The sequence below is a fragment of the Zophobas morio genome, unplaced genomic scaffold (assembly GCF_036711695.1).
Source record: "Zophobas morio isolate AGI-343-1 ecotype UQ-CSIRO unplaced genomic scaffold, CSIRO_AGI_Zmor_V1 ptg000021l, whole genome shotgun sequence".
Taxonomy (NCBI): Eukaryota; Metazoa; Arthropoda; class Insecta; order Coleoptera; family Tenebrionidae; genus Zophobas; species Zophobas morio.
In genome coordinates this window covers 25,589,583-25,611,420 of record NW_026972126.1, presented here as the reverse complement: position 1 = coordinate 25,611,420, position 21,838 = coordinate 25,589,583, and the positions used below count along the sequence as shown (strand labels likewise).

Here is a 21,838-nt window from a genome sequence, read left to right as displayed (position 1 = left end):
ACCATCCACTTGACACAGTTAAGGCATCCCATCTGCGACGCCGCATGTATGGGAGCCATCCCGTCCTTGGCTCGCACATACAGCGACCCCCCGGCCTCCAGAACCAGGAACTTGAGCACGTCCAGGTGACCCTCCTGCGCCGCTAGGTACACCGGCGTGACGTCATTGTCCATCTGCGTATTGGCACTAAAACAATCGAACAACTTGTGAAGAAACGCCACCAGTTTTGACATTTCGAAGATTTCCTCAAGATTCCGTTTCGACACTTGCCATTATGGAAGTAAACGATATTAATTAATGCAACTGCACGGTCGAAAGCGCCGCTTAGAAGGTTGGCTTTGCGAAACAACTACTAATCAATATATGACTTTATTTTACAACGTAATTACAAGTATAGGTGCCGCGTAATTGGAGGATTTACGCAATCCGTACTTAGCGCATTTTTCGGCGCGCAAGAGCTCTCGGCCGTGCGCTCGAGCACCTGTCCCGAAAACCGTGGGCAGTGTCGCAACAGGTTCTATTATTTTCTAGGCTTGCCATTTTTTAGAAAGGCGTTTCCTTGCGCAAAAATGAACCTGTTTGTACCTTTGACAAGGAGGTCAGCGCGTGAACGAGAATTGCGCGATTGATGGCAGATGTCGCGGTTTAAGTACTGTTAGAAGATATTAGAAGAAACGCAAGAATTCGTGGTGTTTTGGTTGTGGGACTTTCGATTTTGTTTGCGTAATTTTCTAAAGCAAAAACGAATTCGTTTCCTTGTGAAAGAAGAAAAATTGTTGGAAAGGTCGCGCTGGATTGGCTCGGAGGAATAAAAGTCGACGTAATGGGTTTAGTTGGTACTTAGGCAAGGTTTTTGCGGCGGTTTTTCAAAGAAAACAAATAATTGTTGTTAGTGGACTGCATTCTGTAGGAAGTATTTATTTCTTCATTGCCGTTTGCTGAGAAACGAGCGATTAGGCAAAAAGTGGCTGGATTGGAATAATCGGAAAATGACTTTGTGATTTTGTAATGCAACGTAGGCAGATTTGAATGACGGTTTTTCGGTCAAACCGCAGCATGAATGAATGACAATTTATTGAGAATTTTTAAACGTCTGAATTTATGGCGATTTTAATTCATTTCAAGAAATAAATAAATAAAGAAATAAAATGTAGTTAATAGTAATAATCAATGCATATCATTACTAGGTCTTAATACCCGTAATGATAGAAGTCTTGCCTGAATGCCGGTTATTTCCGGGTCAGTTGTGGGTCTTACAAATATAAAAAAATCGAAATACGAGAAATTAAAAAAATTTAAAAACCGATAAATTCAAAAATTGAGAAACTGAAAACTCCTATTCTGACAAGGCAAAAAATCCGAAAAATCAAAAATTAAACATCGAAAAATTGGAAAATCCACAAATTGAAATGTTCTACAATTGAAATATTGAAAACTTGAGAAATCGAAAACTTGAAAAACCGAGAAATCGTAGGATCGAGAATAGAAACATCAAAAAATCGAAAAATTTCAAAATCTAGAAATTGAAATGCTGAAAAATTAAAACATCGACAACTTGAAAAATTGGGAAATCTAAAAATTGAAAAATCGAAAAATCAAAAATTTAAAAAACTGAAAAATTAACATATTAACAAGTCAAAGATTCGAAAAATTGGAAAATCGAGAAATTGAAATATCAAAAATTCGCAAACAATGAAAAATCTGAGAAGTTTAAAAATCGAAAAACCGAAAAATCAAAAGTTAGAAATTGAAAAGTCGAGAAATAGAAAGATAAAAATCGAAAAATTGATAAATTTGATATGTAAAAATTAAAAAAGTGAAAAAGTAAGAATTCGGAAAATCGAAAGGTCGAAAAATGAAAAAATCGATGAAAAATTGGAGAATCGAGAAATTGAAAAATCGAGAATTCGAAAATGGAAAAATTGAACAATCAAAATATTGAAAAATTCCAAAAATTCCAGAAATATAGAAATCAAAAAATCGAAAATTTAGAAACCTCAAAAATTGAAAAATAGTAATAATAATAATAAGTCATTTATCGTTCTATAAGGATAATACCCTATAGAACAAAATTCCGGATTACAGCAAAGCTGATATATCATATATATAAATTGAAAAATCAAAAACTTTAAAAATAAAACAACTGACAAATCGAGGAATTTAAAACTGAGAAGTCGAAAAATGAAAACCAAAAAATGAAAAATCGAGAAACGAAATCCGAAAAGTCGAAAAATCGTAAGATCTACCAGGGAAACATAAAAAATCGAAATATTTAAAAATCCAGAAATTGAAATGTAAAAAAACTGGGAAATCTAAATATTGAAAAATTGAAAAACCAAAAATTTAATAATTCGAAAAATTGAATTTGAAAGACATAACAAACAACTGATAAATCGAAAAATCGGAAAATCTAAAATTTAAAAAACTGAAAACAAATATTGACAAATCAAAAATTCGGGAAACTGGAAAATCGAGAGTCGAAATTTCTAAAATTCGTAAACATGAAAAATCTGAAGTGTGAGAAACGAAACAAAGATCGAGAAATCGAGAACTCAAAAAGTCGAGAAGTTGAAAAATCGAAAAGTTAAAAATTGAAAAACTGGAAAGTCGAAAAATCAAAAACTGAAGAATATTGAAAAATTTCAAAGCTGGAATATCGAAAATTGAAAAATCGAAGAAAAATGAGAGAATCGAGAAATTGAAAAATCGGGAATTCGAAACATCAAAAAATCGAAAAATTGAACAATCGAAATATTGAAAAATTCCAAAACTGGAATTTCGAAAAATTGAAAAATCGAAGAAAAACTGAAGAATCAAAGAACTGAAAAATCTTAAATCTGAAACATCGAAAAATTGGAAAATTGAAATGTCAAAAAATAGAATATTTAAAAAACATTAATCGAAAGAACAAAATCCAGAAAATTCGAAAAATTGAAGAATATAAAAAACTGAAATTTTGAAAAATCGATTGTTCTAGAAATATAGAAATCAAAAAATCGAAAATTTAGAAACCTCAAAAATTGAAAAATAGTAGTAATAATACATAATAATAAGTCATTTATTGTTCTATAAGGATAATATACAATACACTATAGAACAAAATTTCAGATTACAGCAAAGCTGATAATAATGTATGCATCAAAAATTTTAAAAATCAAAAACCTTAAATATCGAAAAACCTAAAACTGAGAAATCGAAAAATGGAATAAAAAAAAGGGAAAATCGAAAGTTTTAAAATTCGAAATAACGAAAAATAGAAAAATCGAGAAATTAAAATATCGAAAAATTGAAAAATCGAGAAGCGAAATCCGAAAAGTCGAGAAATCGTAAGATCTAGCAAGGAAAAAATTGAAATATTTAAAAATCCAAAAATTAAAACGTTGAAAAACTGGGAAATCTAAAAATTGAAAAATCGAAAAATCAAAAATTTAATAATTGGAAAAATTGAATTTGAAATACATATCGAAGAACCGAAATCTCGAAAAATCGAGAAACCGAAAAGTCTAAAATTTAAAAAACTGAAAAATTAAAATATTGACAAATCAAAGATTCGAAAAATGGAAAATCGAGAAATTGAAATATCAAAAATTCGTAAACATTAAAAATTTAAACTATGAGAAACGAAACAAAAGATCGAGAAATCGAGAACTCAAAAAGTCGAGATGTTGAAAAATCGAAAAAACGAAAAATCGAAAAGTTAAAAATTGAAAAATTGGAAAGTCGAAATATCAAAAACTGAAGAATATTAAAAAATTTCAAAGCTGGAATATCGAAAATTGAAAAATCGAAGAAAAATTAGAGAATCGAGAAATTGAAAAATCGGGAATTCGAAACATCAAAAAAATCGAAAAATTGAACAATCGAAATATTGAAAAATTCCAAAACTGGAATTCCGAAAAATTGAAAAATTGGAAAATCGAAATGTCAAAAAATAGAAAATCTAAAAAACATTAATCGAAAGAACAAAATCCACAAAAATTGAAAAATTGAAGAATATAAAAAACTGAAATTTTGAAAAATCGATTATTCTAGAAATATAGAAATCTAAAAATCAAAAATTAGAAACCTCAAAAAGTAAAAAATAGTAATAATAATACATAATAATAATAAGTCATTTATTGTTCTATAAGGATAATATACACTATAGAACAAAATTTCAGATTACAGCAAAGCTGATAATAATATATGCATCAAAAATTTTAAAAATCAAAAAAATGAAATATGGAAAAACCTAAAACTGAGAAATCGAAAAATGGAATAAATAAATGGGAAAATCGAAAGTTTTAAAATTCGAAATAACGAAAAATAGAAAAATCGAGAAATTAAAATATCGAAAAATTGAAAAATCGAGAAACGAAATCCGAAAAGTCGAGAAATCGTAAGATCTAGCAGGGAAAAAATCGAAATATTTAAAAATCCAAAAATTAAAACGTTGAAAAACTGGGAAATCAAAAAATTGAAAAATTGAAAAATCAAAAATTTAATAATTGGAAAAATTGAATTTGAAATACATATCGAAGAACCGAAAAATCGAGAAACCGAAAAATCTAATATTTAAAAAACTGAAAAATTAAAATATTGAAAATCAAAAATTCGAAAAATTGGAAAATCGAGAAATTGAAATCACAAAAAGTCGTAACCATTAAAAATCTGAAGTGTGGAAAACGAAACAAAAGATCGAGAAGTTGAAAAATCGAAAAACCGAAATATTGAAAAGTTAAAAACTGAAAAACTGAAAAGTCGAGAAGTAGAAAAATCGAGAAGTCCAAAAAATAAAAATTGAAGAAAATTGAAAAATCTCAACGCTAGAATATCGAAAATTAAAGAATCGAAGAAAAATTAGAGAATCGAGAAAATAAAAAATCGAGAATTCGAAACATCAAAAAATCGAAATATTGAAAAATTCCAAAACTGGAATTTCGAAAAATTGAAAAATCGAAGAAAAACTGAAGAATCAAAAAATTGAAAAATCTTAACTCTGAAACATCGAAAAATTGAAAAATCGCGAAATCGAAAAGTCAAAAAATCGAAAAATTTAAAAAACACAAAAATTGAAAGATGAAAAACCAGAAAAATCGAAAAATTGAAGAATATAAAAAACTGAAAAATCGAAAAATCTAAAACTGAGAAGTCGACACAAAAAATTGAAAACTCGGAAATTTGAAAATTAGAAATAATGAAAAAAATAAAAATCGAAAAATTAAAACATCGAAAAATTGAGAAACGAAATCCGAGAAGTCGAAAAACCGTAAGATCTAGCAAGGAAACAAAAAATCGAAATATTTAAAAATCCAGAAATTGAATTTTGAAAAATTGAAAAGTCGAAAACTTGAAAAATTGAGAAATCTAAAAACGTAAAATCGAAAAATTGAAAAATTTGAAAAATTTAAATTTAAGGACATATCGAGAAATCGAAAAATCCAAATTTAAAAAAATTGAAAAATTAAAATATTGGCAAATTGTGGATTCGAACAATTGGAAAAACGAAAAATTGAAATATCTAAAATTCGTAAACAATAAAATCAAAAATGTAAAAATCGAAAAATTTAAAAACTGAAAAGTCAAAAAATTGAAAATTTGACAAACTGAAACACGGAGAAACGAAACATAAAATATCGAAAAATCTAGAAACCAAAGTCGAGAAGTATAAAAAATAAAAAAAATTTAAAAATCGAATAACCAAAAAGTTTAAAATTGAAAAATTGAAAAGTTGAAAAACCGAAACATTAAAAATCGAATATTTGAAAATCAAAAAATTAAAACATCCGACAAATCGTAAGATCGAAAAGCCGAAAAGTCAAAAATTGAAGTGCCGAAATATTGGGAAATCTCAAAATCCCAAAACTGAAAAATCGGAAAATTGAAGAAGCAAAAACCTGAAAAATTGAAAATTAAAAAAACTGAAAAATGAAAAATCGAGAAATTGAGAAGTCAAGAAATTGGAAAACCTCAACAATAAAAAAATCCATTGATCGAGATATTGAGAAATCGAAAAATTGGAACTTTAGGAATGTCAAATATTGAAAAATTTAAAAATCGAAGAATTGAAAAATCGTAAAACTGAAACCTCAGAAAAACGAGAAATCTAAAATTTAAAAAAGAGACAAATTGAAAAAACAAAAACCAAAAAAGTCGAAATGTCGAAATATTGTAAAATTGAAAAAACTGAAAAATCGAAAAATCGGGAAATCGAAAAACCAAACAATTGCTGAGTTGAGAAATTGAGAAACGTCAAAAATGGAAAAACTGAAAATCGCAAAATTAAAAATCGAATAATCCAAAAATTGAAAAATTGAAATATCGAAAAACATCGGAAAATATAGACCGAAAAGTGGAAAAAACGAAAACTCAAAGAATCGATATATTAAAAAATCGAAGAAAATTGAAGAATCGGAAAATTGAAAAATCGAGAAATCGAAACTTCAAAAAATCGAAAAATGGAAGAAACGAGACGTTGAAAAATCTCAAAACAGGTGTCGAAAAATTGAAGAATCAAAGAAAAATTGAAGATTTGAAAAATTAAAAAATCCCAAAACTGGAACATCTTAAAATTGAGAAATCGAAAAATTGAATAACCAAAAACCTGAAAAGTAGAAGAATTAAAATACTTAAAAATGGAAAAATTGAGATATCGATAAGTCGAGAATAGGTTCCAGAAACCAAAAAATCGTTTGATCGTCAAAAATAGAAGAATTTAAAAATTGAAAAATCGAAGAATCGAAAAATATCATAGCTGAAACATCGAAAAATTGAAAAATCAAAAACCTGCAAAATTGAAGAACTGAAAAACTGAAAAATGGAAAAATCCAGAACCTCGGGAAGTGGAGACTCTGAAAGTCTACAATCCAAAAAACCGATTAATCGAGAAATTGAGAAATCGAAAAATCGAAAATTTAGTAACGTCAAAAATCAGAAGTCGAGAAAATGAAGAATCAAAAACCCAAAACTGAATTACCAAAGAGTTGAGAAATCGGGATTTGACAAAACGAGAAATCGAATCGAAACCGAAAAATCGAAAATTAAAAAAATTGAAAAATCGAAAAATTGTTGTATCTCTACAGTTTCAATTTTTTGGCGTCTAGGATAAAAATTCATAAACGAGTTCAGGACTATGTGATTTTTTAACATTTAAATATCATTTATTCGACCAAACTGTAAGATGACATCATCAATTACTGAGGAAGCATGAACGGATACATTTTGATCAACGATTGACCATATTTTCGATACTCTTAAAACGTTTCCAAGGTTTAAAAGCACTCGATTTTGCAATTTTAAAGTTAACTTGTAAAATGTTGTTATACAACTTTAATTTTTTTTCCAAAAATCTGGATGCCTAAGGTAAACTCAACACGGATTCATAAATCACAACCTACATGACACCTATGAAAACATGAAAAAAACTAACTCACGCTCGGGAAGTAAAACTCACATAAACAACAAAGTGACAAATCCGAACAAGTTTATAATTACCCAGCAAACGTCCCATTTACCTAGAACACACTCCACACATCACCTCCTAAACCCACTTTACATCAATAACTGTCGCCACCGACCGCACTCCACGACAACCAAACCCGACAATTATTTTCCTACTTACACCACAACTTAGCCTGTGAAGCGCTCCCGTAAACAAGAAAATCCAGACGCACTTGCCACTTTCCTCGCAAGATTTATCACACTCGACGGAGAAAACTCGACTTCTGACAATGGCGTTCGCTTAAATGTCTAACTGTTACGGAACTAGCGTTGCGCATTACGTGTTAAGTGGTTTTCTGGTTTATGTTTTATGCATTTTTTGCTCCAAGTGGATAATCTAAGTCGCTGAAAAAACGTCAGGCGACAAGTTTTCATAATTTTTCTGTTATTGGAGCATAAGTGTGTCAAATTTCGCGCCAATTTCTGACAAAGCTTTGTTTTTGGTTCAACGACTTTCGGTTTTTTTGTTTGCAGAAGTTATGTCAACGGGATTTATCTGATGCGTTGCGAATTCAACATTGCGAAATTATGCTAAACGAGATTTTTATTAATGAGTCAATCTGTTTTTGCATTTATTAATTGAAAGTTAGAAACTGGTGGCATATAAATCAAGTGTGTTTATGCTAATTTTCGCAGTATAACTGTCACTTAGTGAAACAAAAAATTATTAATTGTTTATGCATTGCTGGAATTGCGTTTCTTTGTTCTTTCACCGGTTTATTAAAATTCTGATTTTTTTTCCGATTAAATTGCAAGTGTGGAAGCAAATCCGGCCTTCTGAGATCGTCAAAAACGTTACATGTTCAAAAATTGAATCGTGTGACAAACCAATTAAAATAACCGCTAGATAAACCCACGAAACCTTTGTTTTCTACAATTAACTCGAAACGACCAAATTAGCGCATTTTCACTTTGATTCGACAAAGATTGTGTGTAATCGCATTTTTTGCACTTATTATTTCAAGTCGAAAAGTGAAAACTATGATCATTATCGGGATATACGAGTATCTGCCCATGCAACCACCACACTCAATTACCCCCACCAATCACCAACCCATCAATTTTACCATCAAGTTACTCAATCAGTGCATTTCGTTGCATGCACCGAACCCATAAACACGGTCAATTGGGGCAATTATTTTTCACGATTCGCACAAGGAAGCGACAAAGCTCAGAAAGCATAACACCCGATATATAAAAAATCAAACGAAATTCAAATAATATGGAAATTACGCACGACTTTCTAACTAAGAATCAAAAAAACCATCCGAAATAACCAAGATGCGGCACTTTCACTGCTTTGTTACGGTTTTCGGTGCGAACGTCACCGGTACTGTGCAGATTTGGAGCCAACAGAGCGTGCTTGGACAAGAGCGAGCACGTGACTGTAGCGTCCCATAATTAGCCGCAATTAAGAATTTGTTGCTATATGCACTAGTAAGCCGGTGGTTGCCCCTGAAAACTTTCTTGGACTCTTGGTACTACTCGGTCTCAACATAAACACGACGTGGTACCGTTTAGCCACCCAAATTTGACTAAATTATCTGAATTTTCTTCAGCGGTACTACATTTGGAAAATTAAAATAAAGTCGGGTGGTACCTGATTTTGGATCCGGCGTTTCTGTGCCGCTTCCTGCAGGCGGCCCGATGGACACTTCCCATTTTACGCGTACCACTTTAATCTCAGTCGGAGTCTTTGTTTACGCGCATCACATGTCACTCAGCTGTCATTACCGGTACTCTCCGGATCGTGCCGACAGTTAGTACGGTACTGCCATTACAATGCTCAGAGGAACTCGTAAAGAAGAAAGTTTGATCTTCGGATGGTGGGGATCGATTAGCGCGGAACGGAGTGTTTGTTGTTTTTGGTGTCGTTGGGCAGTACCGGAAAATGGGGGAAAAGTTGGAACTGGTCGGGGTGGTACTGCGGGGAAAAATTGGTTTAATTGGTCGATTTGGTTAGGAGATTGGAGCGTGATTGTAATTAGGAGTCGCGTTATTGTAACTGGACGGGTGTTACATGAGTGACTTTTAAGGTAAATTAGAGGATGAAATAGTACGGATAATTATTTATTGTGGAGTTAATGAATTTATGTTAGCGGGCTGCAATGCGGATGAGGTTTTAATGATGGTGCAAATATCACGTCCTTATAACGGGGTTTGATTTAGCAATTAGAGGTTTAGTTAAATGTAAAGGTGTTAGTAAATTTTATGATGGGTGTTACAGAATAGGAAGTTAGAATTTTGTTTGATCGGAATAAATACACAAGTTTAAATGTCGTAACATCGGCATAATCAAATTTAAGATCGTTTCATTTTGAAGATGGTCCAGACGGTTTGATCATCAAATAGATTTGAAGATCTGAAGTTGCACCTGTTAAAATAATACGTATTAAAATAATATTTATGGTCAATAAACATGAAAATTTTTGAAACTGCAGATATAAAGTATTTTGCTCAAAATATCTGAAGATCTAAAACTGGTTTGATAGATATCAAATTTAAAATTGATAATACATCAATCGTTTAGAAATTTACGTAAATTGAGATTTTTGAACGAATGAAATTGGAGTTATATGTATTATATTAATTGGATTTAAACAGATTTAATATCAGAAGTTGCGATAATCAAAATAATATTGGTGATATCATATTTGTGATTAAAAAGAAACATGAAATGTGATAAAATTGCAGATCTTCTGAAATATTTCCATCAATAAATCTGAAGATCTAAATCTGGGTTGATACTTGATAGATATCAAATTTAAAATTGATGTTAATATATCAACCGTTTGTAAATTTAGACTGAAATTTCTGTAATAGTGGAATTAGAGTTATAAAATAAATATCATCTTTTTGTTTTTTAGAAAATGAGGAACGAAAACTTGATCTTCTAAAATGTTGGAAGTGTAATATAAATTTGGACCTTTTCATTTTAGAAATGACGATTTATTAAGACTTCCATAACCTGCTTTAAGATTGCTTTAGTCTAATTTGGATTCAGGATATTCATTAATTTGATCTAAACAGATTTAATATCAGAAGTTGCGATAATCAAAATAATATTGGTGATATCATATTTGTGATTAAAAAGAAACATGAAATGTGATAAAATTGCAGATCTTCTGAAATATTTGCATCAAAAAATCTGAAGATCTAAATCTGGGTTGATACTTGATAGATATCAAATTTAAAATTGATGATAATATATCAACCGTTTCTAAATTTAGACTGAAATTTCTGTAATAGTGGAATTAGAGTTATAAAATAAATATCATCTTTGTGTTTTTTAGAAAATTAGGGACGAAAACTAGATTTTCTGAAATATTGGAAGTTTAATATAAATTTGGACCTTTTAATTTTGGAAATGACGATTTATTAAGACTTCCATAATCTGATTTAAGATTGCTTTAGTCTAATTTGGATTCAGGATATTTATTAATCTGATCTAAACAGATTTAATATCAGAAGTTGCGATAATCAAAATAATATTGATGATATCGTATCTGTGGTTAATAAGAAACATGAAATGTGATAAAATTGCAGATCTTCTGAAATATTTCCATCAATAAATCTGAAGATCTAAATCTGGGTTGATACTTGATAGATATCAAATTTAAAATTGATGATAATATATCAATCGTTTGTAAATTTAGACTGAAATCTCTGTAATAGTGGAATTAGAGCCATAAAATAAATATCATCTTTGTGTTTTTTAGAAAATGAGAAACGAAAACTAGATCTTCTAAAATGTTGGAAGTGTAATATAAATTTAGACCTTTTAATTTTAGAAATGACGATTCCTTAAGACTTCCATAACCTGATTTAAGATTGCTTTAGTCTAATGTGGATTCAGGATATTTATTAATTTGATCTAAACAGATTTAATTTCAGAAGTTGCGATAATCAAAATAATATAGGTGATATCATACTTGTGATTATAAAAAGAAACATGAAATGCGATAAAATTGCAGATCTTCTGAAATATTTCCATCAATAAATCTGAAGATCTAAATCTGGGTTGATACTTGATAGATATCAAATTTAAAATTGATGATAATATATCAAGCGTTTGTAAATTTAGACTGAAATTTCTGTAATAATGGAATTAGAGTTATAAAATAAATATCATCTTTGTGTTTTTTAGAAAATGAGGAACGAAAACTAGATCCTCTAAAATATTGGAAGTGTAATATAAATGTGGACCTTTTAATTTTAGAAATGACCATTTATTAAGACTTCCATAATCTGATTTAAGATTGCTTTAGTCTAATGTGGATTCAGGATATTTATTAATTTCATCTAAACAGATTTAATATCAGAAGTTGCGATAATCAAAATAATATTGGTGATATCATATTTGTGATTAAAAAGAAACATGAAATGTGATAAAATTGCAGATCTTCTGAAATATTTCCATCAATAAATCTGAAGATCTAAATCTGGGTTGATACTTGATAGATATCAAATTTAAAATTGATGATAATATATCAACCGTTTCTAAATTTAAACTGAAATTTCTGTAATAGTGGAATTAGAGTTATAAAATAAATATCATCTTTGTGTTTTTTAGAAAATTAGGGACGAAAACTAGATTTTCTGAAATATTGGAAGTGTAATATAAATTTGGACCTTTTAATTTTGGAAATGACGATTTATTAAGACTTCCATAATCTGATTTAAGATTGCTTTAGTCTAATTTGGATTCAGGATATTTATTAATCTGATCTAAACAGATTTAATATCAGAAGTTGCGATAATCAAAATAATATTGATGATATCGTATCTGTGGTTAATAAGAAACATGAAATGTGATAAAATTGCAGATCTTCTGAAATATTTCCATCAATAAATCTGAAGATCTAAATCTGGGTTGATACTTGATAGATATCAAATTTAAAATTGATGATAATATATCAATCGTTTGTAAATTTAGACTGAAATCTCTGTAATAGTGGAATTAGAGCCATAAAATAAATATCATCTTTGTGTTTTTTAGAAAATGAGAAACGAAAACTAGATCTTCTAAAATGTTGGAAGTGTAATATAAATTTAGACCTTTTAATTTTAGAAATGACGATTCCTTAAGACTTCCATAACCTGATTTAAGATTGCTTTAGTCTAATGTGGATTCAGGATATTTATTAATTTGATCTAAACAGATTTAATTTCAGAAGTTGCGATAATCAAAATAATATAGGTGATATCATACTTGTGATTATAAAAAGAAACATGAAATGCGATAAAATTGCAGATCTTCTGAAATATTTCCATCAATAAATCTGAAGATCTAAATCTGGGTTGATGCTTGATAGATATCAAATTTAAAATTGATGATAATATATCAACCGTTTGTAAATTTAGATTGAAATTTCTGTAATAGTGGAATTAGAGTTATAAAATAAATATCACCTTTGTGTTTTTTAGAAAATGAGGAACGAAAACTAGATCTTCTAAAATGTTGGAAGTGTAATATAAATTTGTACCTTTTAATTTTAGAAATGACGATTTATTAAGACTTCCATAATCTGATTTAAGATTGCTTTAGTCTAATGTGGATTCAGGATATTTATTAATTTGATCTAAACAGATTTAATATCAGAAGTTGCGATAATCAAAATAATATTGGTGATATCATATTTGTGATTAAAAAGAAACATGAAATGTGATAAAATTGCAGATCTTCTGAAATATTTCCATCAATAAATCTGAAGATCTAAATCTGGGTCGATACTCGATAGATATCAAATTTAAAATTGATAATAACGTATCAACCGTTTGTAAATCTAGATTGAAATTTCTGTAATAGCGGAATTAGAGTTATTAAATAAATATCATCTTTGTGTTTTTTAGAAAATGAGGAACGAAAACTAGATCTTCTAAGATGTTGGAAATGTAATATAAATTTCGACCTTTTCATTTTAGAAATGGCGATTTATTAAGACTTCCATAACCTGATTTAAGATTGCTTTAGTCTAATTTGGATTCAGGATATTTATTAATTTGATCTAAACAGATTTAATATTAGAAGTTGCGATAATCAAAATAATATTGGTGATATCATATTTGTGATTAAAAAGAAACATGAAATGTGATAAAATTGCAGATCTTCTGAAATATTTCCATCAATAAATCTGAAGATCTAAATCTGGATTGATACTTGATAGACATCAAATTTAAAATTGATGATAATATATCAACCGTTTGTAAATTTAGTCTGAAATTTCTGTAATAGTGGAATTAGAGTTATAAAATAAATATCTTCTTTGTGTTTTTTAGAAAATCAGGAACGAAAACTAGATCTTCTAAAATATTGGGAGGTAATATAAATTTGGACTTTTTAATTTTAAAAATGACGATTTATTAAGACTTTCATAATTTGATTTAAGATCGCTTTAGTTTAATTTGGATTCAGGGTAATTATTAATTTGATCTAAACAGATTTAATATCTGAAGTTGCGATAGTAAAAATAATATTGATGATATCGTATCTGTGGTTAAAAAGAAACATGAAATGTAATAAAACTGCAGATCTTCTGAAATATTTTGATCAATAAATCTGAAGATCTAAATCGGGGTTGATAGATATCAAATTTAAAATTGATGATAATACATCGATCGTTTGTAGATTTAGATTGAAATTTCTCGAATAGTGGAATTAAAGTTATAATATAAATATCATCTTTGTTTTTTTTACAAAAATGAGGCACGATAATGAGATCTTCTAAAATATTGGGAATATATAATAAATTTGGACTTTCTAATTTTGGAAATGACGATTTATTAAGACTTTCGTAATCTAATTTAAGACTGCTTTGGTTTAATTTGGATTCAGGATAATTATTAATTTGATTAAACAGATTTAATATCTGAAGTTGCGATAATAAAAATAATATTGATGATATCGTATCTGTTGTTAAAAAGAAACATGAAATGTGATAAAACTGCAGATCTTCTGAAATATTTCCATCAATAAATCTGAAGATCTAAATCTGGGTTGATAGATATCAAATTTAAAATTGATGATAATACATCAAGCGTTTGTAAATTTAGATTGAAATTTCTGTAACAGTGGAATTAGAGTTATTAAATAAATATTATCTTTGTGTTTTTTAGAAAATTAGGAACGAAAACTAGATCTTCTAAAATGTTCTAAAAGTGTAATATAAATTTGGATCTTTTAATTTTAGAAATGACGATTTATTAAGACTTTCATAATCTGATTTAGATATGAAATTTAAAATTGATGATAATACGTCAACCGTTTGTAAATTTAGATTGAAATTTCTGTAATAGTGGAATTATAATTATAATATAAATATCATCATTATGTTTTTTAGAAAATGATGAACTAAAATTATATCTTTTAATATATTATACAATAAAGAACAAATACAAAAGATCTAAAGTTGGAAATAACGATATGTCAATACTTACATAATCTGATTTAAGATCTGAAGCTCCGTAGTAAAAATAATAGCGGACATATGATTAAAAACTGCATATTTTCTGAAATATTTCGATCAATAAATCTGAAGATCTAACTATGGATTGATAGATATTACAAAATTGATGATAATACATCAACTGTTCAGAGATTTTCATTGAGATTTCTGAAAAAGTGAATAAGTCTATAAATCTGGAGATCTAAATCTGAGTTGATAGATATCAGTTTTAAAATTGATGATGATACATCAACCGTTCGGAGATTTAAATACAAATTTATGAAAAAATGAAATCGGCTTTATTTATTTAGAAAATTTTTCGCAGATTGAGAATCAGACATTACTCTTGCTATAATTTTTCACAGAATCAAAAAAAAAACAAAAAATAATTTCCAAAAATTTTCAAAAATATTTAAACGAACTCTGTTCAAATGGAAATCAACTAATCGAAAAAATGTTAAAACTAAGTCTATTCGAATGAAAAAAAGCACCCAGTTACGGAAAATTTTTGGTATATTGCGTATCTCATCTCATTTTTGCTAAACTCCCTCATACAACCGAGAAAAACTGGAAAACAGTTTGTCAAAATTTTTCAAAAAATGCAAAAATGAACTCTCTTCCAATGGAAGAAGATTGTATGCTAAAGAAAAATCTTGTCAGACTGTGAATCAGACGTTCGTGTTGCTATAATTCTTTAAATAAGCAAAAAAATGAAAAATAGTTTCCAAAAATTTTCCAAAAAAAAAAATGTTAGAAGTGGTTGGTTGTAGAAAATTCTTCATTAAATATACAGAATGTGAATCGTTTTCCTACATTCCTTGAATAATTGAATAGTTTATGTTCACAAATGAAAAATTAAAACCAGTCACAAACCTTTTATCAGTCTGGAAAATACCCGCCAAAGTTAAAAAACCTATTACGCGTACTTTCATAAATAATCACAATCCTTTCGCTCACAGCCATACTTTGCATTATTTATAACGTTTGTTGATTTTTTCAAAAGCAAGCAGCATTTAATTAACACAGATAACGCAGATAATAATTTTAATTGAAATGCTTTTAGATTCCAACTCTTTATTCCATTAGTGTCGTAAATTCCGCCGCTGTCAAGCAACGAAACTACATTTTCACCTTTCAACGAAATGTTCACGGTTTATAAGTAATCCTTGGAGGGGCGTCCATTGCCTCATCCATCACAAAAAAAGTCGCCCATTACAACTGTCCCAGGACGGAATCCCGGCCCATCAAAGCCCCCAGCGGAAAAAGCGGCCGCGTAATGAAGCGAAACATCAGTGCCGCTTTTTACCGTATTCGGATCAGCGATTCCGCGGCACTTTTTGTGCCTTATTAAGTGTACTTTTAATTTAAAGCGTATGCTTAACGCATCGTTGTGTTCGTCTGGTGTTTGTGAAAAGACGAGATATGACATTAATAAATACGAGGGAAAGCGTACGAAGAAATTGAGACGTCGTTTAATTAAATATCCCGCGATGTTTTATGGCTTAGATCCGAAATGGAGTGCTTTTGCGCTTTCTCTGTCGGTTTTGGGTTTTCGGAAGCTCGGACATGTTTCACTGTCAAGGTAAAGTTGCGTGACGTTGGGTAATTTCTCCGAATTTACCTTAAACGCAAGTTCAATGCCGAGTTTAATAATTAATTAGCGGTTTTCTTTTTCGTGCGTTTCCAATAAAAGCGAATCAGAGTATGGAGACTCGAATTAATTAGTTTAATGACGGCTTTGCATGCGGATGTACCACTTAGCGCCCTTTACCACTGGACGGTTTTATTATTTCGTACTGATTTATCGCGGTGCGAATTATTGTCAACGCGATAGAAAGTGCCGGAACGAAAGTAAGATCTACTTTTCAGTTTCAGATTTGGATCAAAATTGTTTGTTATCTTTACTTGCGATTTCTACTACAACAATGGTTGATGTCTTGGGCTTTGAAGACATCGTTTTGTGGTTAGGTGCGGGTTTGGCGAGTTTTCTTTTGGTTGTTAATGGAGGATTAATTGCTTGTTGGGAGCGCACAATGACGAGATTTTTTTAATTGTGTTGTTGTTATTAGCGGGGATATGCTAATGCGGTTTTGCTTTGTTTGCATGTCGTAGAATGTACTTCCACCGGAAAAGTTAGGGTTATTAATATGGTGGTAATTTGCAAAGATGGGCAGGAAATTGAGTGCCCGTTTGTGAAAGGTTTTCCTTTACTTCCTGAGGTTAAAGTGTTTATTAATCGAAATATTTGAGAAAATCTACAGTCTTATCAAGTTCTCACAGTGTTGTTTTTATTGTCATAATTGCAGAATTATTAAATATCCTCAATGCACATTAAACTAAACCTAGAATTTATAAATTATGAAAAATTGTTTTCGTTTTTCTCAATTATATGAAGGAGTTGAGTAAAAATGGTATCAGATACAAAATCTTCGAAAAATTCTCCTTAATTTGATACTTCCTTTTCATTCGAATAAAGGTCATTTTAACATTCTTGGGGAAAAAATTTAGAAAATATTTTTTCTTTTATCTTTCGATTAGGTGAAAAATTGTATCAAAAATAACATTAATCTCTAATATTCTAGGAAGAATTCTCTTTAACCTAATTAATGCCTTTTTCCATTTGAACACAGCTCGTTTAAATTTTTTTTTGAAAATTTTTGGAAAATGGCTTTTGGTTTTTCTTGGTCGTTTGAAGAATTATAGCCACAGTAACTTCTGATTCTCAATCAACTAAAATTTTTCTTTAACTAAAATCTTCCTCCATTGGAATAGAGGCCGGTCTAATATTTTTTGAAAAATTTTGAAAAATTGTTTTTCAGTTTTCTCGGTTATTATGAGGGAGTTAAGCAAAAATAATATCAGATACGCAATCTACGAAAAATTCTCCTTAATTTGTTACTTTCTTTTCATTCGAATAAAGGGCATTTTAACATTCTTGGGGAAAAAATTTTGGAAAATATTTTTTCTTTTATTTTTCGATTAGGTGAAAAATTGTACCAAGAATAACATTAGTCTCTAATATTCTAGGAAGAATTCTCCTTAACCTAATTAATGCCTTTTTCTATTTCAACTGAGCTCGTTTAAAAATTTTTTTGAAAATTTTTGGAAAATGGCTTTTGGTTTTTCTTGGTCGTTTGAAGAGTTATAGCCACAGTAACTTCTGATTCTCAATCAACTAAAATTTTTCTTTAATTAAAATCTTCCTCCATTGGAATAGACGCCGTTTTAATAATTTTTGGAAAATTTAAAAAAATTGTTATCCAGTTTTTCTCAGTTATTATGAGGGAGTTAAGCAAAAATAATATCAGATACGCAATCTACGAAAAATTCTCCTTAATTTGTTACTTTCTTTTCATTCGAATAAAGGGCATTTTAACATTCTTGGGGAAAAAATTTTGGAAAATATTTTTTCTTTTATTTTTCGATTAGGTGAAAAATTGTACCAAGAATAACATTAGTCTCTAATATTCTAGGAAGAATTCTCCTTAACCTAATTAATGCCTTTTTCTATTTCAACTGAGCTCGTTTAAAAATTTTTTTGAAAATTTTTGGAAAATGGCTTTTGGTTTTTCTTGGTCGTTTGAAGAGTTATAGCCACAGTAACTTCTGATTCTCAATCAACTAAAATTTTTCTTTAATTAAAATCTTCCTCCATTGGAATAGACGCCGTTTTAATAATTTTTGGAAAATTTAAAAAAATTGTTTTCCAGTTTTTCTCAGTTATTATGAGGGAGTTAAGCAAACATAATATCAGATATGCAATCTACGAAAAATTCTCCTCAATTTGATACTTGTATTTAATTCGAATGAAGTTCATTTTAATATTCTTGGGAAAAAATTTTGGAAAATAGTTTTTCTTTTTTTTCCGATTAGTTGGAGAATTGTAACAAAAATTACATTAGATTCTTCATCTAGAAATAATTGTCTTTAGCCAAATTAATGCGTTTTTCCATTTGAACAGAGATCGTTTAATTTTTTTTTTTTTTTTGAAAATTTAAGACAAATATTTTTCATTTTTCTTGGTAATTTGAAGAATTATAGCAAGAACAACGTCTGATTCTCACTTTGCGAAGAATTTTCTTTAACCTAGAATTTTCCTCAATTGGAATAGAGCTCGTTTTAACATTTTTTTGAAAAATTTTGAAAAATTATTTTCCACTTTTTCTCAGTTATTATGCGGGAGTTTAGCAAAAATGGTATCACGTACGCAATCTACGAAAAATTCTCCTCAATTTGATACTTTTACTTAATTCGAATGAAGTTCATTTTAACATTCTTGGGGAAAAATTTTCGAAAATATTTTTTCTTTTTTTTTTTCGATTAGTTGGAGGATTGCAACAAAAATAACATATTAGATTCTTAATCTAGAAAGAATTGTCCTTAGCTGAATTAATGTGTCTTTCCATTTGAACATAGATCGTTTAATTATTTTATTTTGAAAATTTAAGAAAAATATTTTTCATTTTTCTTGGTAATTTGAAGAATTATAGCAAGAACGACATTTGATTCTCAATCTGCGAAGAATTTTCTTTAACCTAGAATTTTTCTCAATTGGAATAGAGCTCGTTTTAACATTTTTTTGAAAAATTTTGAAAAATTGTTTTCCATTTTTTCTCAGTTATTATGAGGGAGTTTAGCAAAAATGGAATCACGTAAGCAATCTACGAAAAATTCTCCTTAATTAGATACTTTTATTTAATTCGAATGAAGTTCATTTTAACATTCTTGAGGAAAAATTTTGGAAAATATGTTTTCTTTTTTTTCGATTAGTTGGAGAATTGTAACAAAAATAACATTAGATACGTAATCTAGAAAGAATTGTCCTTAGCCGAATTAATGCGTCTTTCCATTTGAACAGAGATCGTTTAATTTTTTTTTTTGAAAATTTAAGAAAAACATTTTTCATTTTTCTTGGTAATTTGAAGAATTATAACAAGAACAACGTCTGATTCTCAATCTGCGAAGAATTTTCTTTAACCTAGAATTTTCCTCAATTGGAATAGAGCTCGTTTTAACATTTTTTTGAAAAATTTTGAAAAATTGTTTTCCATTATTTCTCAGTTATTATGAGGGAGTTTAGCAAAAATGGTATCACGTATGCAATCTACGAAAAATTCTCCTCAATTTGATACTTTTATTTAATTCGAATGAAGTTCATTTTAACATTCTTGGGGAAAAATTTTGGAAAATATTTTTTCTTTTATTTTTCGATTAGTTGGAGAATTGTAACAAAACTAACATTAGATTCTTAATCTAGAAAGAATTGTCCTTAGCCGAATTAATGCGTCTTTCCATTTGAACAAAGATCGTTTAATTTTCAATTCTTTTTTGAAATTTAAGAAAAATATTTTTCATTTTTCTTGGTAATTTGAAGAATTATAGCAAGAACAACGTCTGATTCTCAATCTGCGAAGAATTTTCTTTAACCTAGAATTTTCCTCAATTGGAATAGAGCTCGTTTTAACATTTTTTTGAAAAATTTTGAAAAATTGTTTTCGTTTTTTCTCAGTTATTATGAGGAAGTTTAGCAAAAATGGTATCACATACGCAATCTACGAAAAATTCTCCTCAATTTGATACTTTTATTTAATTCGAATAAAGTCCACTTTAACATTCTTGGAGAAGAATTTTGGAAAATATTTTTTCTTTTTTTTCGATTAGTTGGAGAATTGTAACAAAAATAACATTAGATTCTTAATCTCGGAAGAATTGTCCTTGGCCGTATTAATGCGTCTTTCCATTGGAACAGAGATCGTTAAATTTTTTTTTTTTGGAAATTTAAGAAAAATATTTTTCATTTTTCTTGGAAATTTGAAGAATTATGTCAAAAACAACGTCTGAGTCTCAATCTGCGAAAAATTTTCTTTACCCCAGAATTTTCCTCAATTGGAATAGAGCTCGTTTTAACATTTTTTTGAAAAATTTTGAAAAATCGTTTTCCATTTTTTCTCAGTTATTATGAGGGAGTTTAGCAAAAATGGTATCACGTACGCAATCTACGAAAAATTCTCCTCAATTTGATACTTTTATTTAATTCGAATGAAGTTCATTTTAACATTCTTGAGGAAAAATTTTGGAAAATATGTTTTCTTTTTTTTCGATTAGTTGGAGAATTGTAACAAAAATAATATTAGATACGTAATCTAGAAAGAATTGTCCTTAGCCGAATTCATGCGTCTTTCCATTTGAACAAAGATCGTTTAATTTTCAATTCTTTTTTGAAATTTAAGAAAAATATTTTTTATTTTAATAATATAATATAATTTGAAAAATTATATCAAGAATGACGTCTGATTCTCAATCTGCGAAAAATTTTATTTAAACTAGAATTTTCCTCAATTGGAATAGAACTCGTTTAAACATTTTTTTGAAAAATTTTTGAAAACTTGTTTTCTATTTTTCCTCACTTATTACGAGGGAATTTAGCAAAAATGGTATCACGTACGCAATCCACGAAAATTCTCCTCAATTTGATACTTTTATTTAATTCGAATGAAGTTAATTTTAACATTCTTGGGGAAAAATTTTGGAATATATTTTTTATTTTTTTTTCGATTAGTTGGAGAATTGTAACTAAAATAACATTAGATTCTTAGTCTAGAAAGAATTGTCTTTAGCCGAATTAATATGTCTTTCCATTGGAACACAGACCGTTTAATTTTTTTTTCTTGAAAATTTAAGAAAAATATTTTTCATTTTTCTTGGCAATTTGAAGAATTATATCAAGAACGACGTCTGATTTTCAATCTGCGAAGAATTTTCTTTAACCTAGAATTTTCCTCAATTGGAATAGAGCTCGTTTTAAAATTTTTTTGAAAAATTTTGAAAAATTGTTTTCCATTTTTTCCCAGTTATTATGAGGGAGTTAAGCAAAAATGGTATCACGTACGCAATCTACGAAAGATTCTCCCCAA

At 28.8% G+C, this 21,838-nt stretch overlaps 1 protein-coding gene across 4 annotated transcripts in view; it reads right to left on the bottom strand.

The window, feature by feature from the left end:
• F (forked) overlaps positions 1–21,838 on the bottom strand; it is a 94,309-nt gene that overhangs the window by 41,727 nt on the left and 30,744 nt on the right. For all 4 annotated transcript variants that reach the window (XM_064059858.1, XM_064059859.1, XM_064059861.1 and 1 more), the window contains exon 3: positions 3–186. In XM_064059858.1, coding sequence (XP_063915928.1) covers positions 3–186 — 184 coding nt within the window. The remainder of the gene's footprint in view (positions 1–2; positions 187–21,838) is intronic.